This window comes from Dermochelys coriacea, chromosome 3 (genome assembly GCF_009764565.3).
Source record: "Dermochelys coriacea isolate rDerCor1 chromosome 3, rDerCor1.pri.v4, whole genome shotgun sequence".
Classification (NCBI taxonomy): Eukaryota; Metazoa; Chordata; order Testudines; family Dermochelyidae; genus Dermochelys; species Dermochelys coriacea.
The window spans coordinates 74,465,714-74,485,524 of record NC_050070.1 but is presented as its reverse complement, the minus strand read 5'-3'; the positions used below and the strand labels follow the sequence as shown (position 1 = coordinate 74,485,524).

The 19,811-nt window shown below is 40.5% G+C and overlaps 1 protein-coding gene across 10 annotated transcripts in view; it reads left to right on the top strand.

Moving 5' to 3' along the window:
* The window catches only part of MMS22L (MMS22 like, DNA repair protein), a 143,101-nt gene that overhangs the window by 95,342 nt on the left and 27,948 nt on the right, over positions 1-19,811 (top strand). For all 10 annotated transcript variants that reach the window (XR_006279874.1, XR_006279875.1, XM_038395799.1 and 7 more), the window contains 6 exons: positions 6,461-6,651; positions 10,426-10,576; positions 12,130-12,272; positions 13,065-13,207; positions 13,381-13,540; positions 16,014-16,183. Coding sequence is in view for 8 of the 10 variants with exons in the window: in XM_038395799.1 (XP_038251727.1) it covers positions 6,461-6,651; positions 10,426-10,576; positions 12,130-12,272; positions 13,065-13,207; positions 13,381-13,540; positions 16,014-16,183 (958 nt within the window). In the remaining 2 variants the exon portion in view is untranslated. The remainder of the gene's footprint in view (positions 1-6,460; positions 6,652-10,425; positions 10,577-12,129; positions 12,273-13,064; positions 13,208-13,380; positions 13,541-16,013; positions 16,184-19,811) is intronic.

Below are 19,811 nucleotides of genomic sequence, written 5' to 3'. Positions count from 1 at the left end.
TTATATGTTGATACTAGTTTGTTATAAGTCCAAATTGTTACATACCTTTTTTTTGAACTTGTATTTCTGTTGTTGTTGTTGTACCTGTTGTGTGTGTCAGAGAAAATCCCAAAGAAGCACCTTTTTATGCAAGTTCACTTGGAGATTATTTCTTGAAATGGATTTCTCAACTGTTATACTGAATAGAATTTTCATCTTCTAAGTGTTTTTTACAAGCATTGATTAGTCTTCACAACATCCTATGAAAGTGGAGATAAATATTACCACCCCAATGCCCTGGATCGGATACTGAAGTTCACAAAGGTTAAGTGATTTATCTAAGGCCACAGAGGGAATAAATGCTAGAGGTAATCTTAGAAGTCAGGGATTTCTGGTTCCCACTTATGTTTGGACCATGGCCTTTTCAACAAAATATTTGATGCCTTATACTATATTACACAACCTATATTATGTGTGTTAAGTGTAACCAGTCAAAAAGTAGTGGTACTAAATTCCCTGTCTGTATCCCATTGAAACTAATACCTGTGGATAGCCATAAGGTATCTGTTACCTTTGACAGCCAATATGCTTTGTTTTAAAATGAGCTGTTTGGGAGAATATTTTGGATGCTAGTTTGGTATAATGATGCACACTTCTAATACCAACCATCCTAAGGGTATGTCTACATTACAAAATTAGGTCAAATTTACAGCACTCGGTTTTTTAGAAATCATTTTTATATAGTTGTGTGTGTGTGTGTGTGTGTGTGTGTGTGTGTCCACACAAAATGCTCTAAATGCATTAAGTGCATTAACTCGGTGGAGTGCTTCCACAGTACCGAGGCTAGCGTCGACTTCTGGAGCGTTACACTGTGGGTAGCTATCCCGCAGTCTCCGCCGCCCATTGGAATTCTGGGTTGAGATCCCAATGCCTAAAGGGGCAAAAACAATGTTGCGGGTGATTCTGGGTACATGTCCTCAGGCCCTCCCTCCTTCCATGAAAGCAACGGCAGACAATCGTTTCAAGCCCTTTTTCCTGAGTTTCCTGTGCAGACGCCATACCACAGCAAGCATGGAGCCCGCTCATCTCGCTGTCATCGTACATCTCCTGGGTGCTGGCAGACGCGGTACTGCATTGCTACACAGCAGCAGCTCATTGTCTTGTGGCAGCAGACAGTGCAATAGGCCTGATATAACCATTGTCATCATGTCCGAGGTGCTCTTGGCCGCCTCGCTAAGGTCGGTCAGACGCGCCTGGGCAGACATGGGCGCAGGGACTAAAATAGGAGTTACTCGACCAGGTCATTCTCTTTAGTCCTGCCAGCAGTCATACTGCACCATCTTCTGGTGAGCAGCCAGGAGATGAGGATGGCTAGCAGTCCTACTGCACCACCTGCTGCCAGCCAAAGATGTAAAAGATAGATGGAGTGGATCAAAACAAGAAATTCACCAGATTTATTTTTGTATTCATTTGCTCCCCGTTCCCTTTCTCCTTCCCTCCGTAAAATCAACGGCCGACAATCATTTTGGTGAGGTCTGTCAGGGGCACCTTGAAAAGTTTAATGGAGATTCAGTCCTGCCTGAAATACCTGGGGGAGGGATAGCTTAGTGGGTTGAGCATTGGCCTGCTAAACCCAGGGTTTTGAGTTCAATCCTTGAGGGAGGCCATTCTGTGTGACAGTTGTTTTTTTTCCTCCTTGATGTAAAGCCACCCCCTTTGTTGATTTTAATTCCCTGTAAGCCAACCTTGTAAGCCATGTCGTCAGTCTCCCCTCCCTCCATCGGAGCAAAGGCAGACAATCATTCCATGCCTTTTTTCTGTGCAGACGCTATACCACGACAAGTATGGAGCCCGCTCAGATCACTTTGGCAATTAGGAGCACATTAAACACCACACGCATTATTGAGCAGTATATGCAGCACCAGCACCTGCCAAAGTGAAACCGGGCAAGTAGGTGACATCAGCGCGGTAACGAGAGTGATGAGGACATGGATACAGACTTCTCTCAAAGCATGGTCCCTGGCAATGTGGGCATCATGGTGCTAATGGGGCAGGTTCATGCGGTGGAACGCTGATTCTAGGCCTGGGAAACAAGCACAGACTGGTGGGACCGCATAGTGTTGCAGGTCTGGGTCGATTCCCAGTGGCTGCGAAACTTTCGCATGCGTAAGGGCACTTTCATGGAACTTTGACTTGCTTTCCCCTGCCTGAAGCGCCAGAAAACCAAGATGAGAGCAGCCCTCACAGTTGAGAAGCGAGTGGCAATAGCCCTGGGGAAGCTTGCAATGCCAGACAGCTACTGGTCAGTCGGGAATCAATTTGGAGTGGGCAATTCTACTGTAGGGGCTGCTGTGATGCAAGTAGCCAACTCAATCAAAGATCTGCTGATATCAAGGGTAGTGACCCTGGGAAATGCGCAGGTCATAGTGGATCGCTTTGCTGCAATGAGATTCCCTAACTCTGGTGGGGCCACAGACAGAACCTATATCCCTATCTTGGCACCGGAGCACCAAACCGGCGAGTACATAAACTGCAAGGGGTACTTTTCAATAGTGCTGCAAACACTGGCGGATTACAAGGGACGTTTCACCAACATCAGTGTGTGATGGCCGGGAAAGGTACATGACGCTCGCATCTTCAGGAATTCTGGTCTGTTTCAAAAGCTACAGGAAGGGACTTTCTTCCCAGACCAGAAAATAACCGTTGGGGATGTTGAAATGCCTATAATTATCCTTGGGGACCCAGCCTACCCCTTAATGCCATGGCTCATGAAGCCATACACAGGCATCCTGGACAATAGTCAGGATCTGTTTAACTACAGGCTGAGCAAGTGCAGAATGGTGGTAGAATGTGCATTTGGACATTTAAAAGCACGTTAGCGCAGTTTACTGACTCAGTTAGTTAAACCTCAGCGAAACCAATATTCCCATTGTTATTACTGCTTGCTGTGTGCTCCGCAATCTCTGTGAGAGTAAGGGGGAAACGTTTATGGCAGGGTGGGAGGTTGAGGCAAATCGTCTGGCCGCTGGTTACGCACAGCCAGACACCAGGGTGTTTTGAAGAACGCAGGAGGGAGTGGTGTGCAGCAGAGAAGCTTTGAAAGCCAGTTTCATGACTGGCCAGGCTACGGTAGGAAAGTTCTGTTTGTTTCTCCTTGATGAAACTCCCCCTTGGTTCATTCTACTTCCCTGTAAGCTAACCAGGCCCCCCCACCACGTTCTTGGTCGTCTGGGTGAGGAGGCTATGGAACTTGGAGGAGAGCGGTTGGTTACGCAGGGGCTGTAGCAGCAGTCTGTGCTCCAGCTGCCTTTCCTGCAGCTCAACCATAATACGCTGGAGCATATTAGTTTGATCCTCCAGCAGCCTCAGCATGTAATCCTGCCTCCTCTCATCATGCTGCTGCCACCTTTCAGCTTCAGCCCGCCACCTCTCTTCCCGGTCATTTTGTGCTTTCCTGCACTCTGACATTGTCTGCCTCCACACATTCGTCTGTGCTCTGTCAGTGTGGGAGGACAGCATGAGCTCAGAGAACATTTCATCGCGAGTGCATTTTTTTCGCCTTCTAATCTTCGCTATCCTCTGGGAAGGAGAAGATCCTGTGATCCTTGAAACACATGCAGCTGGTAGAGAAAAAAACAAGGGACTGGTATTTAAAAAGACTCATTTTATAGAACAATGGGTACACTCTTTCACGGTAAACCTTGCAGTTAACATTACATACATAGCACATGTGCTTTGGTTACAAGGTCGCATTCTGCCTCCCCCCACTGTGTGGCTAACCCCTCCCACCTCCCCCATGGCTAACAGCAGGGAACGTTTCTGTTCAGCCACAGACAAACAGCCCAGCAGGAAGAGGCACCTCTGAATGTTCCCTTAAGAAAAGCACCCTATTTCAACCAGGTGACCATGAATGATATCACTCTCCTGAGGATAACACAGAGAGATAAAGAACGGATGTTGTTTGAACACCAGCAAACATACATTGCAATGCTTTGTTCTGCAATGATTCCCAGCTGCGTGCTACTGGCCTGGAATGGTAAAGTGTCCTACCATGGTGGACGGAATAAGGCTGCCCTCCCCAGAAACCTTTTGCAAAGGCTTTGGGAGTACATCTAGGAGAGCTTTATGGAGATGTCCCTGGAGGATTTCCGCTCCATCCCTAGACACGTTAACAGACTTTTCCAGTAGCTGTACTGGCCGCGAATGCCAGGCAAATATCATTAAACACTTTTGCTTTTAAACCAGGTATACTATTTAAAAAGGTACACTCACCAGAGGTCCCTTCTCCACCTGGCGGGTCAGGGAGGGAGCCTTGGGTGGATTCGGGGGGTACTGGCTCCAGGTCCAGGGTGAGAAACAGTTCCTGGCTGTCAGGAAAACTGGTTTCTCCACTTGCTTGCTGTGAGCTATCTACAACCTCATTATCATCATCTTCCTCGTCCCCAAAACCTGCTTCTGTATTGCCTCCCTCTACATTGACGCAGTCAAGGCACACAGCTGGGGTGGTGGCTGAACCCCCTAAAATGGCATGCAGCTCATCATAGAAGCATCATGTTTGGGGCTCTGACCCAGAGTGGCCCTTTGCCTCTCTGGTTTTCTGGTAGGTTTGCCTCAGCTCCTTAAGTTTCATGTGGCACTGCTTCAGGTCCCTGTTATGGTCTCTGTCCTTCGTGCCCTGGGAGATTTTGACAAATGTTTTGGCATTTTGAAAACTGGAACAGAGTTCTGATAGCATGGATTCCTCTCCCGATACAGCAATCAGATCCCATACCTCCCGTTCAGTCCGTGCTGGAGCTCTTTTCAGATTCTGGGACTCCAACATGGTCACCTCTGCTGATGAGCTCTGCACTAACCAGCAGCTTGCCACGCTGGCCAAACAGGAAATGAGATTCAAAAGTTTGCGGGCCTTTTCCTGTCTACCTGGCCAGTGCATCTGAGTTAAGAGCGCTGTCCAGAGCGGTCACAATGGAGCCCTCTGGGATAGCTCCTGGAGGCCAATACCGTCGAATTCCATCCACAGTACCCCAAATTTGACCCGGCAAGGCCGATTTCAGCGCTAATCCCCTTGTCTGGGGTGGAGTAAAGAAATCGATTTTAAGAGCCCTTTAAGTCGAAAAAAGGGCTTTGTGTGGACGGGTGCAGGGTTATATTGATTTAACGCTGGTAAATTTGACCTCAACTCCTAGTGTAGACCAGGGCTAAGAGTAGGCCTTGCTGCCTGTCTGCTCTTTATTTAAAATTATTCCAGTCCAGATGTCCTAATGAGTGTCATGAGTTGTGTAATTCTTTTATAATTCTTTCACATTGTTCAGGGGGGAACTTTATTTATTAGGATGAGCATAGAATAAAAACCTAGGAAGCCAGAGCAAGGAGTGTTGTGAAACATTTACTCTTGTGACTATCTAATGTTTTTGTTCTTATGTTATAGTCTACAAACATTAGTGTTGAGGCAAGTCTCAGTCTTCACTCTATTCTATTACCTTATAAATATCTTTACTCTGACTTTACAATGCTGTTTATAGAATTTAATAAAGCAAATGTAATAATGCTGCCTGTGCTTTAATGCACCATCTCAATTGAATTGACCAGAAGATAAATAGGAACAGGAATGATAGTGTGTTCCTGCCGATTGTTTTTAATAAGCATGTTATTTAGTTGATCAGCCCATTGCAGTAATGCCTCCTATCCTAGTCTACCAGACAAATGTATTAATGCTTCCCCCCCCCACCATTTCTCTGAGAACATTGATTCCCTGCAGACATATCTCTATTAAACCTCTAGAAAGTCACAACTTCCAAATTAGATTAAGTAGCAGGAATGGTACTAGAAGAATCAAAGAAAATTGAGTGCATTATTGAATTTATGCCACATTGTCTCACAAAGAGATGGGAGTTGTGTGGTAGTGGAAACTTTTGTCCTTACTGTACTAACAAAGCTATGGCACTACTGTCGAACCGAATTGTCTACAATGCATCAGGAAAACATGAATCTTTTCTCTTATCTATCCATGCATCTACTGAGGTTTCACAAATTAAAAAGTAAACTTTAATACTAAGTCTTGCAATTAAGAAAAAGCATTTTTCATTATTTACTGTTTTTCTGTACACACCCATGCACTTATATCCTTACAGATAATTAAAAAAAAAAAAGTGCCTGGCTTTGGATTGTAAGCAAGACTCACTTGTCTTGCCAGCAGTTGCAAAATGCAAACGTTCATTTTAAAGTGACCTATTTCTCATTTTGATCTGACGTATTAAAAAGCATATAATTAATGGCTGACATTAGTAATTAACATTAACTTTATGGTGCTTAATATGCCATCATTCATCCATCAAATAACTGGTATGCATAATGTCTTGCAAAAAGGTTTTAATTATACAAAATGATCCTTCAGTTCTCAGACTGTACAGTTTAAAGAAACTGTGAAAGAATCTGTTTTTTTCGTTTATTACATGTTAACGTTGTTTTTATTTCTCCCTAGGAGTGTGCACAAACGTGTGAACCAGGGACCTCAGCTAGGGAACACAAGCCCAAACACACAACTTCCATTAGTGGCTAAAGAGCACCACCTTGCTGTTGCCAGTGCTCTCTGGAGAAATTTTTTTCCCTTCTTGAAGAGCCAAAGGATATCACAGACACTGCCTCCTCCCCAGCTTGCAGATACAGCTGCAGGTCAGCACTGACACTCCTTTTTTTCTATTGCCTCCTTTGCTATTTCCCTGGATGCAAACTTTTCTCCATTTTAAGGTTTTGGCATGTTAGTAGCTCAAATCTACGTAAATGTAGAGACTAGGCTCTGTGATGATGGTGCTAAATATTTTGACAACAACAAAAATGAAGTGCTGGCTCTGTCAATAGGATGCAGATCTATAATACTGAAGTGATTTGAAGTTATAGGACTCTTTGATTTTTTGCATCATTGACAGCTTAAATTATATTTGTAATGTTTGCTGTAATCTAAATAAGGATAATGATTTATGGTTCATTACATTATACCTAAAATCTATTCTATTGCTTCACATGAAAGTTTTCTCTCATCTTGTTTTTTTCAGTATGCTAATGGTTTAACATAATTTACATTTTGGTATCATGTTTTGACATCTATGCAGATATTTTTTAAAAGATAAATTTCATTATCACTTTTTGTAGCATTTTTACTTTCAGATGCATTCTGACATTACATTGTACTGTTCTGATTGGTCATTTTATATTGGAAGCTGTTAGGTTGCTAGAATTTTACCTTGCAAATACTACTCCGAATCCAGACAGATGGATAATGTGTCAGTGAATAGTAAGAATGCTGGATCAGATCCTTGGCTTCAGTGGAGCTACGCTGATTTGTGGCAGCTGAGGATCTGGCTCATTGCATTTGGATGCAGTATTATTTTTGCTGAAATGTTAATAAATACTATGTTTCAGTTTGAGGGGGCTGATCTCTAGCTATGAAGATGTACTGAATCTGAAAAGGCCAGATCGAGATTTTTTTTTTTCCCTCATTGTGAATTAATGTGAATTAAGAACTCGGGGACTAGGTCAGTAATGGAAATGCTAAGAGACCCTTTAACTGGAGCAGTTCTGCAGTAGTTAAGTGAGATAATGGTAATGAGAGAGACTCTTGTGAAAGGGTAATGCCACCGCTGAGGCATTATAGAAAATGGCATTATAAAACCAAAGCAAGATCCATTCTCCTTTTATTTTCTTCTTCTTCATACAATGAAATAGTGAGAGAACCAACCTCTATTAGAAATCTGCTTAGAGTACTGAGTATAGATACGATTGTGACCCGTGTTATGCACCGATATAGGGGAGCAATGTGGAGGAATGCAACTTCTTACCCCACTGTGTGGGCTACTTGCATTGAAGGTTGCAATACAAGGGAGAGAGAACAGCCTCCACAGCACTGCTACTCCCCCTCCTGTTCAAGTGGGTGGGGAATGGACATCCAGGGACAGGAAGTGGCATCTTTAACCATGTTGCCCCCTTCTCCTCTCTCTGAGTATACTGGTGTTGGAGTATCATTAAAACAACTCAATATCAAGGCCCCTAAAATGGAATCACCCCTCAAAATGCATTCACAGGAAAATTTCTAACGAAGTTTCTTCGTAGTGATTTACAAATAAATCTGAGCTTTGAATGAAGATATGTGGACATTAAAGAATCCTAATGTTTTCTGTGTCTCCCCTCCCCTTTCTAACAGATTAAAGGTAGCACAGAATAACAAATACTGACTTGTAACATTGAAATATAAAATGAAGAACTGTTAATGGTAAGATTGAGAGCTTTGATAGCTATATTTTAATGAGTTGTAATTATGTGCAGAGAATGAGTACAGATAAGGTATCTCTTAAGCCAAGGTTTTGGTGGCATGAGTGTGGTTTTGCCAATTCTTCTTTTACATAGAATTTCTAATCTGCTTAAAATGTTATTGCCAGTAGAACAGAATCAACATGTTATGTTGGGAGATCTAAGAAATAGATACACAAACAAGTAATGATAAATAAAAACACAGAAACAAAAAAGACACAGGGCAAGATGACACAAAACAACATCACCCAGAAACTACAAAACCAGCAGGAAAAATACCCAAGTTGGGTAACTGAAGCTTGCGCATGCGTAATGTACTAGTTACCTAAAATCCATAAGGTTGATGTGATAAAAGCCAATTGGATAAAGATTAAGGACTCTGTAGTATAGAAATGTATAAAAGACAAACCAAACATGGACTCACACTGGAGAAACACAAGATCAGAAACTGAGGAACAGGGCTGAAAGGCCAGACCAAGGGATTAGAGGTGGTGACAACTATCGTGGAAGGTGGGGGGAACTTCCCAGTGCTCCAGAATGTGGCAACTTGGGTTGTTTACCAATTCTGTCTTGTCTGTTGTTATCTGGATGGCATAAATGGATGTCCAGACACTGAGTGATAATATTTCTTTCTGAAATGGTATAAATTAAAAGCAAAAATTGATTAAGCCTAAATTGGGTGGACTTGTGACTCAGTTTCCCAACTTTTACCCCCAGCACTGGCAAACATTGCTGAACCACTATGGTGGGGAAAGTAATCTGTGCTAAGTATGTAGCTCTCAGGGTTGGCATAATTACTTCCTTCCCTGGGTAAAGGGTGAACTAAGCACTATATTGTGACTGTGGTTTACAAAAGGTCATTAGCCTACTTCTGGGGTGGTAAAACTACATACTGACCCTTACTGAGGACTTGTAGTAAGATCACAGACCCAGCCCTGTTCCATTAATTCAAATAGCTGCATTTGTAATGTTTCTGAGAATTGACTTATTATGTACTTCAGGTAGTCAAAAATCAGCTTCTGGATACATGTAGTTCAAAGTATACTGTTAATTTATTAATATGCTGGTTTCTGGGAAGCTGCGAGCTGGTGAGCACCTTACATTTTATCAAAAAATAAAGATCAGTCTTCCAAATCTCCTTTGTTGTTGCCGATTTCATTTAGCCTAATAACATATCAGCATTCCATGATACGTCTCCTGCCTGCCTTGAAATGTATTTGTTATCCATAGCATAGAGAATGAGCTATGAGAATAATTTTTTTATTGTTGGTGTTGGATGTAGGTTCCATGGTGGTCCACAAGTATAAAGAGCATGGTAATGTCTCATTAAAAAATTCTGTATGCCGCGTTGTAATAGTTGTGTTGGTTCCAGGATATTAGAGAGACAAGATGGGTGAGGTAATATATTTTATTGGACCAACTGCTGCTGGTGAGAGAAAAATTGTGACATCTAAATTGTAGCTTGAAAGCTTCTCTCTCATCAACAGCAGTTGGTCCAATAAAAGATATTACCTCACCAACTCTGTGTCTCTTAAAAAATAATAATAATAATAATAATTCTGTGGCAGGTATTCATTTCTAGATCTGAAGATGTTGTCTTGGCCTATGTGGGATTGTTCAGTTCAAAAGTAACTTTGTCATTGCACTGTTTACACTCCCTCCCTCCCCCCCCAAGGAACTCTCATTTTAAAAAGGTTTATTCTAAACATAGAAAGAAACAATTTTACAGATCCCTTACCTTTCAAAATATAGTTTAATCCTCCAAATTTCGTTCCTGGAGGAAGAAAGTGTTTTAAAAATTGTTATAGGACAAAAAATGTACTCATGCATGAAAGGGGGAGGAAAAAGGAAATGTATTTTTAAACAGTGTGTATTTGATTGTATCAGTCTGCCAAATTTTGTATCTTGTGCATTGTCATGGATTGTAAGCTCTTCAGGATAGGGACTGCATCTTCATATGCGTTTAAATGGTGTCTAGCATGATGGGTTCCCAATCATGATTGTGGCCTGTGGAAGTGAGAGAAACATACATATTAAATAATAACTAATAGCAGACTCTGTTTGTTAGTAGAACAGGAATATATTTTAAATATTTTGAGAAACTTAACACTCTGCCCCTCCTTTTTCTCTGTTGAAAATCAGGTTTTACTCTGTTAGCTTTGGACATGCCCTGTACAGCTCCATCAGATCTCCAGCCACAGCCTGTTTTAGCAATGATGCAATTGTTTGGATGGGATGATATGGTGTGTCCCCAGCTGGTATCACGATATCTCAGCCATCTAATACAAAACAGGTGAACAATTTAAACTCCTTGTTTTTTCGGACCCTTTCTAGCACACAAAGTTCCCTCATTTGTTCATCAGTCCAAAGGAAAATGTCATTTTAAAAAGCAGTGCTTCCCTTCAAGTGATCTACTTTCTTTGTTTTAGACCTTTTGCAATTCTCTAAGTTCTAGATTCCTTGAATTTATTATGGTTTTGTCCTCCTTTATTTTCTAAAGCTTTTTTCTTATGGCTTTGGATAATGAAAGTTGACAGGTAGACATTTAAATTGCTAAGTTAATTTTTCTTTCATGAAGCAAGTCACTTTTTTTTTTCCAAATGGAAAAAGTGTTATTGCTAATTGGTATTGGAAAACTGGGATCTAGACAATAACTCTGTATCAATACTCTTCTGAAGGCCATTACACTGCAGCTAAATGAAATGCCTTGACCCACACAGTATTGTACTTTGTTTAGTTGCATATTGACTATCCCTCCTCTTCTACTATTGTTACCATCCCTACCACTTAAGAGGTAAAGCAGTAGCAACCATAGCTGAATTTTAATATGTAGAATGTTATGACTTGGTAATTCCAACATCTGTTTATCCCCTTTCATTCATGCTTAGAAATTTTAAGCTTGTCTTAATATTCCTCTGGACTTTTTATGATATTGCAACAGAGAAATAATTAAATATTTAGGTTTCTGTTATAACAAAAATATGTAGGGAGGGGTGCAGTATAGTATCAATAACATCCAAAATAATAATAAATACAAAATAATAAAACTGGACTTGTGGACCTTTTCATCTGGCAATCTCGTACTAGTTTTCACACAGTACTAATGTCTGAGACCGTAAGAATGAGCATGTTGTGTAGAACCCTAAAATTTATTTAACAGATTTTTGCCCCAGTCCTACAAACATGAAATGAACATGCTTAAATGTATGGGTGTGGTAGTTCCATTGGCTTAAATGGGTCTGCATAAAGTTACGCATGTACATAAACACTCACTGAATCAGAGCCTTCATTCTGAGGGGAAGGGCATCTCTCTTTTGCTCTCTGCTCTGGGCTGTATCTACTCTGGCCCAGAGCGCTGGTGGCATGGTGAACTGAGGTTGCGGGGCAGAGGGAAAAGCAGGGGATGGGCCGGGGGCTAGCCTCCCCAGCCGGGAGCTCAAGGACAGGGCAGGATGGTCCCGTGGGCTGTCGTTCGCCCACTCTGATATAGACCATTCCTGACAGGTGTTTGTTTAACCTGCTCTTAAAAATCTCCAATGATGGAGATTCCACAACCTCCCTAGGCAATTTATTCCAGTGCTTAACCACCTAACAGTTAAGGAGTTTTTCCTAATGTCCAACTTAAACCACCATTGCTGCAATTTAAGCCCATTGCTTCTTGTCCTATCCTCAGAGGTTAAGAACAACAATTTTTCCCCCTCCTCCTTGTAACAACCTTTTATGTACTTGAAAACTGTTATGTCCCCTCTCTCTATTGAATACGAAGGTGTCCTAAACTAAAGTAAAATGAGGCTTTTTTCCAGCTCTTTATTTATTTCCTTTCCCTCCACCACTATATCTGTGCAGCGCATTGTCTGAAACTTTTTCTGGTATGGGACATACATCCTATGAAGCCTTGTCAGTACGTTCTTGGTTTCGATGCATTTTACAAATGTACATTGATCAGCCTACTGGTACATTGACCAGGACAGATGTTGAGCGAACAGTTGGTAAGTGTTCACATTTCCCTAGTGTTTGAATTGCTGTAACAATTCTATATAGCAAAAATGGCATATATTTTCAACTAATTACAAAATGTATTTTTGTTTGTATTTCTTTACTTTTACCTAATTACAAAATGTATTTCTTTACACAGCTTGTGCTATTTCCTGATGTTTTGCCTGTTCTATATATGACAAATTTATCACAAACAAAGATAAAAGAGCTGTTTCCTTGGAAGCAAAGAACAAAAACTTGCTCCCAAGGAGACAAGCTATTTTTTCCTCCATGAAGAACTGCTCTGAAAAATGTGAAAATCTGAAGTAAATAACCAGGAATCATGCTGTGAACTCCCTAAAAAGAAAAACATCCAATTATGAATAATTCTTTCCCATTTTAGATTGGATATTTTGCTTTCTTGGCTGCTTCATCCGTATATGCTGAATGATACTTATTCAGACTTATTTAGAATACTGCACTTCTAATTATCCATAGAACAAATCTTCTAAAAGATATTGTTCATGTATATTCTGTAAATTTCTGGGAAGGCCAACGATAGAGTGAAGGGCTTGGATTACTCCTAATACACATTACTCTCATCCAGTGTTGGATACTTGTCTAGTTTAGAAACAAGCCCTTTGTCTAGTAAGAAACCTTAACTTATGGAGTCTTCATATTTTAAAGACTTTTGAATCGTGTTTGTCTTCATGATTTTGTTAAGATAAATAGAAAACTCAACCATATCTGGAGTTGACTAGCAAAGTATACTGCATTCTCAGTTATATTCCCTTTATAACAAACAGGGAAAGTTTATGTGGAGCAGCTGACTGAAATGACACGGCTGGTTTTTAAACTCTCAGAAGTAGAAAACATCTTCTCAAAGGCACATTTGGATGAGTCAATCTTCAAGCAAGACCCTAAGAATGCTCTTGTCCAATTCATTAAGGTACTGTACCTCTTATCATGGTTCTACAGGACATTTACAATGTGCAATGTAAAACCAAAACTTGAATGTGCTTTTTTAAAAAAAAGTATTTAGCTAAGCTTCAGCACAGTACTTAACAAAAACAAACAAAATCCAACAGTGTCTGATCTATTTAACTTTTTTTGTGTTCTCAGGCTGTTGGTGTAACTTACAGCGGCCTTCAGACTGTAGCTGAGAAATCTGCCATGGTAACAAAGACTTTGGAATATCTTGGTGACGTGGTAAAATATGTAAAACCTTATTTGCAGAAGAAAGGACCTGCTGAAGGCCTGCAGCTCACTTACTCGATTATAGGTAATTATTTTGCAACCGTGCATCATCTTGTTTCATAATTCAGTAGCACAGGAAATAATTTTGTGTAGGGAATGAGTAAAATATTGTGACTCCACCCAGCATGAATCAACAACTTTTTGTGTGGACTTTTTAATAATCTATTTTCCTGATGTTTAAAAGATTAAATAAAATTAAATTAAAAGATTTGATCCTCTGAAACAACAATATTTCTCTCCTCCAAAAAATAATCCTTCCTCTGTAGTTGTGCTGTGAATACTAACAAAGTTTAGTTTTTATTTGAAATCATGAGGTTTTAATATTTTTGTTCACTGAAAATCTTTACTGGAACAAAACAAGGAAAAATGCCCACAGAATGGAATTTTTATTAATCTGCAGTATCTTTGCTATAATGCTATGTTAGTGCGTCTGACTATGTAAATTATCAATTAAATGAGCATTACTTTGGCATTCTTCTCTTTCATCCTGTGTGCACATTATTAAAGGCCATATTCTGGGAGCCTTACTCACACTGAATAGTTCCTTACTCCTTGAGCATTGCCATTAAAACCAGTGGGACTGTTCAAAGAATAAAGTGGTACTACCTATGAATAAAGGTGCCAGAATCTGACCCAAGGCCTACCTACCTTTAAATAAAAGATAAAGAGGGTTGTGTGCACATGTATATGTATAGTGAAAGCACCATCTTTAAAACAGTGGGCATTGTTTCCTGAAGTAAGCAAAACTAACATTTGAGTAGCATGCGGAATGTATATCTGATTTAACAGATTTATTGATGGGTAAATGCTTTTATTTTCTGATTCCCAGATCTGTATATTCTGGTACATAAGCTATCAACTAAATGAGCTGTGTTAGGTATCCAGATGCCAGAACCTTTTTTATATAATAAAGTGACTAAAGGGTAATTTTTCCCTCTCTTTCCTTTCCCATAAGAAATGGTGATATTATCAGAATCTGAAATTGTACCACTGGATACAAAAAAATGTCCTTTTCCTTTAGTAAAAAAGGAGTGAAATGGGAGTTATGGTTTTGTTCTGTCAGTTAAAGTAATCTCAGTCATTTCTTCACCTGCTGTGAGCTTGTAAAACTGCAGTCATACAGTAAGATGCTTTCCAGATAAATCTGAGGGCCTCTCAAGTATGGGCATTGTACGTGTCTCTAAACTGCATTGCCCTATGCCACCAAATGCATAGTGTCAGTGATAATGGGCATAGAACTCTGGGTCAGGGTGATTATGGTTCTTCAAAATATTTGTGTAAGGTAGTTGGAAGAAAATGGGGAACTAGACAGCATTATTAGAAATATTGCTAAGTGATCACTGTGTTTCATTATGATTGATCACTGTGTTTTCTTTCACTCCACAAGATGAATGTTGTTGTTCGTTGTTTTTAGAGATAGTAATGGGTTGACTTTTATACATTAATAACATCTTGTAAAAGCCTATTTTTGATCTCTTCCATTACTTATTCAATCATGAACATATTTCCTTGGGATGTCCCTGTACTTTTGACCTAGGAAACCTTTTCTTGTTTATAATTGGATATACACTCAAATTGTGCTCAGTTGATGAGAACTACTTTGTATGGGCAAGAATCGGTTTTATTAGATTGTTTATATTAGTAGCATTGTACTTTGAGTAATAAAAGGCTGTTGAGTATGCAGCCATTTCCTCAATAAAAACTGCACTTCAGCTTTAATAAAGCTGGATGCCAAGGTATTTTTACAATAACACCCTTTTACAATCAGTAAGTAAGACACTAAAACTAAGGACAGGGAACTGTGCAAATCAGTACACAAAGGTATTGAAAAGAGGTAAGAAGTGCTGCTCTTTATAGCATGGAAGTTTTCAAACTATGGACCACCAGCAGTCTACAGAGAGGCATCTAGTTATGTGGAGCTGGATTCTCCTTGTTTTCAGCTGGTAAATTGCATTAAAAGGAGCTAAAATATATATAAAATATTTTCCTAATATTGTTCTTCTCTGTAAACAATTTCCTTATTGCCAGAGGGCTGTTACACAGTTGTGAATGGAAGTGAAAGGCAATCTGTCTGTTGAAGATGTGATTCACACTGAAAAAGTTTGAGAACCCATATTATGGCATGTGTGGGAGAGGCAACTGTAGTGTACAAATATGCCAAATACAGTAGTTAAATAGTGGAATGCTGATAGTACAGAGGTATAATAAGATCACCCCTTTTTAAGTTGTAGCCATTCCTTTTGCAAAACAACTTCACTGTAATTGAAATTACAACTTGTATGTTATCATGCCTTGAAATAATTTGGGACTTCCATTTTGCTGTACTGTAAATGGACTTTCATTGTATCCAAGTTCACTAAGCAGGTTGGACTGTACTTGAAAATGAGACAACAGGGTTGCTATGGTTACCCGGGGATAATGTAACAGTAGATTGCCTTGAAATTTTTTTGCCTGCTTGTAATTTATTTTTTGGGGGTTTCTTGACTGTTCTTCAATAGGAGGCCTTGTAAAGTCCTGGGCACCAATACTGGCAACTTCGAAAGCACAACAGCTTTTGTTCCGCATCATAGATAGCTTGCTATTGCCGCTTGCTGTGTTTCAGCAAGACAAAGAGCTGCCTGCCGTTATGCTGTCTGCCGTTCGGGAAAATCTTCCTCTTTATCTTCAGGTAAATATCTGAATTCCTCTATCAGCAAGCAAACAACTTCTGGAACAGCAATGGAATTTTTTTCTACAAAAATGGCTTTGATCTCATTTAACTCAAGCAGAATCAGTAGCATTTTTCCTCTTGTGGCGAGTGTGGGGGAAAAATGCCACCCCCAGTTGTTTCAACACTCCCTGAGTGTGTATAGCAGTGATGGAGAATGCATTCCAATATACGATAGCCTGATCATTGTGTATAGAGAAGATTTAGCTGACCTATTGCCAACACTGGCTTGTGAAATGAGACAGCAGATCAAATAAGCATAATGGATAAAAGAACACTAGTTGAGATTAGAAGGCAAACATGTATTTGAAAATATACCTTATTAAATATACTTTAATAACACTCTAGTTTACTAAGGATTAGATAATTTTAAATGTTTATTTTTTACTGTTTTTTATGTTTGTGTACTTTCTGAGAAGACCCTGTTGTTATCTCAGTAGTTTGACAGTGGATTTTGTCCAGTCATTTGTTCCAGTATTGGTTGTAGTCTGTTTCCTTCCCCCTCCCCCCCCCCCCACATTCTCATTTACTCTCAAAATGCTGTATGGTTTATTGGAAGTGCAGGAGGTTGTTTAAATTGGGGGTGAAGGAGAGAAAAGAACTATTTTTAAGATAATTAAATGTGCACATTATTTTCTGTAAAACCCTTTTTTATGGTCCCTCAAAATCTAAACTTTGAGCATAAACTCCTTGCTACTGTCCTTAAAAGCAACCAAGAAATAACAGGAAGTAATTAAATTCAGAGGTTGTGACTGATGGCATGTCATAGTAAAATTAATATAATGACATAGCAGTATATGACTTGGTTGTTTGCTGGTTCATGGAATTTTGAGAAGCTGTCTACGCTTGTAACCATCTGGAAGCTGATAATACTACACAATGTGGCTGCCTGCTTGCTAAGTGGTATTTCATCCACGGAGTATATTACACTGGTGCTCTGTAGTCTGTGCTGAAAACCAATAGTCTTCTGGGTGTAGTTTTCAGATCATGGTTTTCTATGAAGTCCTAGATGGTTTGGGTCCTATCTCTCTGGCAGTGCTTAATTTGTGCCAGTGCTGAACCCTGGCACCTCTGGGCTTGATGCATCAGTTATGAATGTAAAAAAATTGCCGGATCCCCGGCACCTCTTTCATTACAAATTAAACAGTGCTCCCTGGTTTCGCTCCCTGACACAGTCCTTATTGAGCTCCCCCTGCAGGACACTCACTACACTGCTGCGTCTGGATCTATCTGCTGGATCCGTGTGCTTTTGAGCACCCTGAATCTGGTCAGGCTGACTTTCTGCTGGTACCCTTTTGTGAAAGTGGGACCCCACAATCCACTTGCCCTAGATCGTAAAACCAGTGCTGCCCCCGCCCCCTCCAATCTCCCCAATAGCTTCAGCACACCCTATTCCAGATCTCTACCATAGTGAGTACTCTGGTTTAAAGTTTAGCCTTTCCGGAGCACATGAAAATGACGCTTTGCAAAGCACATATGGTGTATTCATAGAGAAAGCCTATAGACTTACAGATCCATGCAAAAAACCTGCATTCAAAACCCTTCCCTCCTTCGACCCCTCACCACTCCAAGATGTCTTTGGCTTTGTAGCCAGTCCCTTCAGAAGTCCCTGGACTTGACTCATCTGACTCAGTCTTCTCTCCCTGGTCATGCATTTTCTTTGCTGACTCCTGCAAGCAAGCTTGAGCTGGTCTGGCAGTCAAAAGATTCCCTCCGAACCAGAAACCACATCTCTTTGTGTACGCAGCATCTGAGTTTTTAACAGCCAGTCCTAATGTCTGACTTTTTTGTTCTCCTTCCGGGGATTTTCCATTCCTTTGCAGACAATCAGAGGAAAACCAGTTTCCATAGGCTTCAGCCATCCCATTGCTCTAAGGTGCTCTTACTCCTGTGTCTATTCATGCTAATGACTCTCCATTGTTACTGGTCTGGGAGAGATGTGCCACCAGCACTGGTAATGGGTGGATGATTCCAAATACAATGGCTGGTTTCAGAGTAGCAGCCGTGTTCGTCTATCCTTAAAAAGAACAGGAGTACTTGTGGCACCTTAGAGACTAACAAATTTATTTGAGTATAAGCTTTCGTGGGCTACAGCCCCCTTCATTGGATGCATAGAATGGAACAAGCATTTAAGCATTCTTAAAACTACAATATCCACCTGCTGAAGTGGAAAAAACAGATTGACAGAGCCAGAAGAGTACCCAGAAGTCACCTACTACAGGACAGGCCCTACAAAAAAAAAAAAAAAAAAAACAGAATGGCAGTAGGTGTCACCTTCAGCCCCCAAATAAAACCACTCCAGAGCATCATCAGAGATCTACAACCTATCCTGAAAAATGATCCCTCACCCTCACAGATCTTCGGAGACAGACCAGTCCTCGCTTACAGACAGCCCCCCAACCTGAAGCAAATACTCTCCAGCAACCACACAACCAAATCACTAACCCAGGAACCTATGCTTGCAACAAAGCCCGATGCCAACTTTGTCCACATATTTATGCAAGAGACACCATCATAGGACCTAATCACTTTAGCCACGCCATCAGGGGCTCGTTCACCTGCACATCTACCAATGTGATATATGCCATCATGTGCCAGCAATGCCCCTCTGCCATGCACATTGGCCAAACCAGATAGTCTCTATGCAAAAGAATAAATGGACACAAATCTGATGTCAGGAATCATAACATTCAAAAACTGGTAGGAGATCACTTCAACCTCTCTGGTCACTCAGTAACAGACTTAAAGGTGGCAATTTTGCAACAGAAAAGCTTCAGAAACAGACTCCAAAGAAAAACTGTTGAGCTTGAATTAATATGCAAACTAGATACCATTAACTTGGGTTTGAATAGAGACTGGGAGTGGCTGGGTCATTACACATATTGAATCTATTTCCTCATGTTAAGTATCCTCAACACCTTCTTGTCAACTGTCTAAATGGGCCATCTTGATTATCACTACAAAAGTTTTTTTTGTCCTGCTGATAATAGCTCATCTTAATTAATTAGCTTCTTACAGTTGGTATGGCTACTTCCACCTTTTCATGTTCTCTGTATGTGTGTATATCTATCTATCTATCTTCTTACTATGTGTTCCATTCTATGCATCCGATGAAGTGGGCTCTAGCCCACAACAGCTTCTGCTCAAATAAATTTGTTAGTCTCTAAGGTGCCACAAATACTCCTGTTCTTTTTACAAATACGTTTCATAAAATCCACCAGAATTCATAAGTTTGTGTGTAGATAGATTTGCCAAACCATCGCACTCCCCATGTGATACTATTGCAGTTGCAATTGGCAAATTATTCAAGGCAACAAGGCCCTGATTTAAAAAGAAGGGGGCTAGTGACCGGGCTCTGTTCCTAAGGGGTCCTGAACTCTGGAACTTCCCTAACTTATAGTGGCAAAGCCCAGATCTTTTAGGGAATATGGCAGTACTCCTCTCTCCCTCTCTCTCCCCCCCTCCCGTTTTTTTCCTTGATTTTCTGTGTCGTGAGTACTTTGTGGGCTACAGCATGGATAGGTATGGTTTATTAGTATCTCAAGTAAATATTATTGTGGGCAGTTCCTTATGATCACTGAGATATATT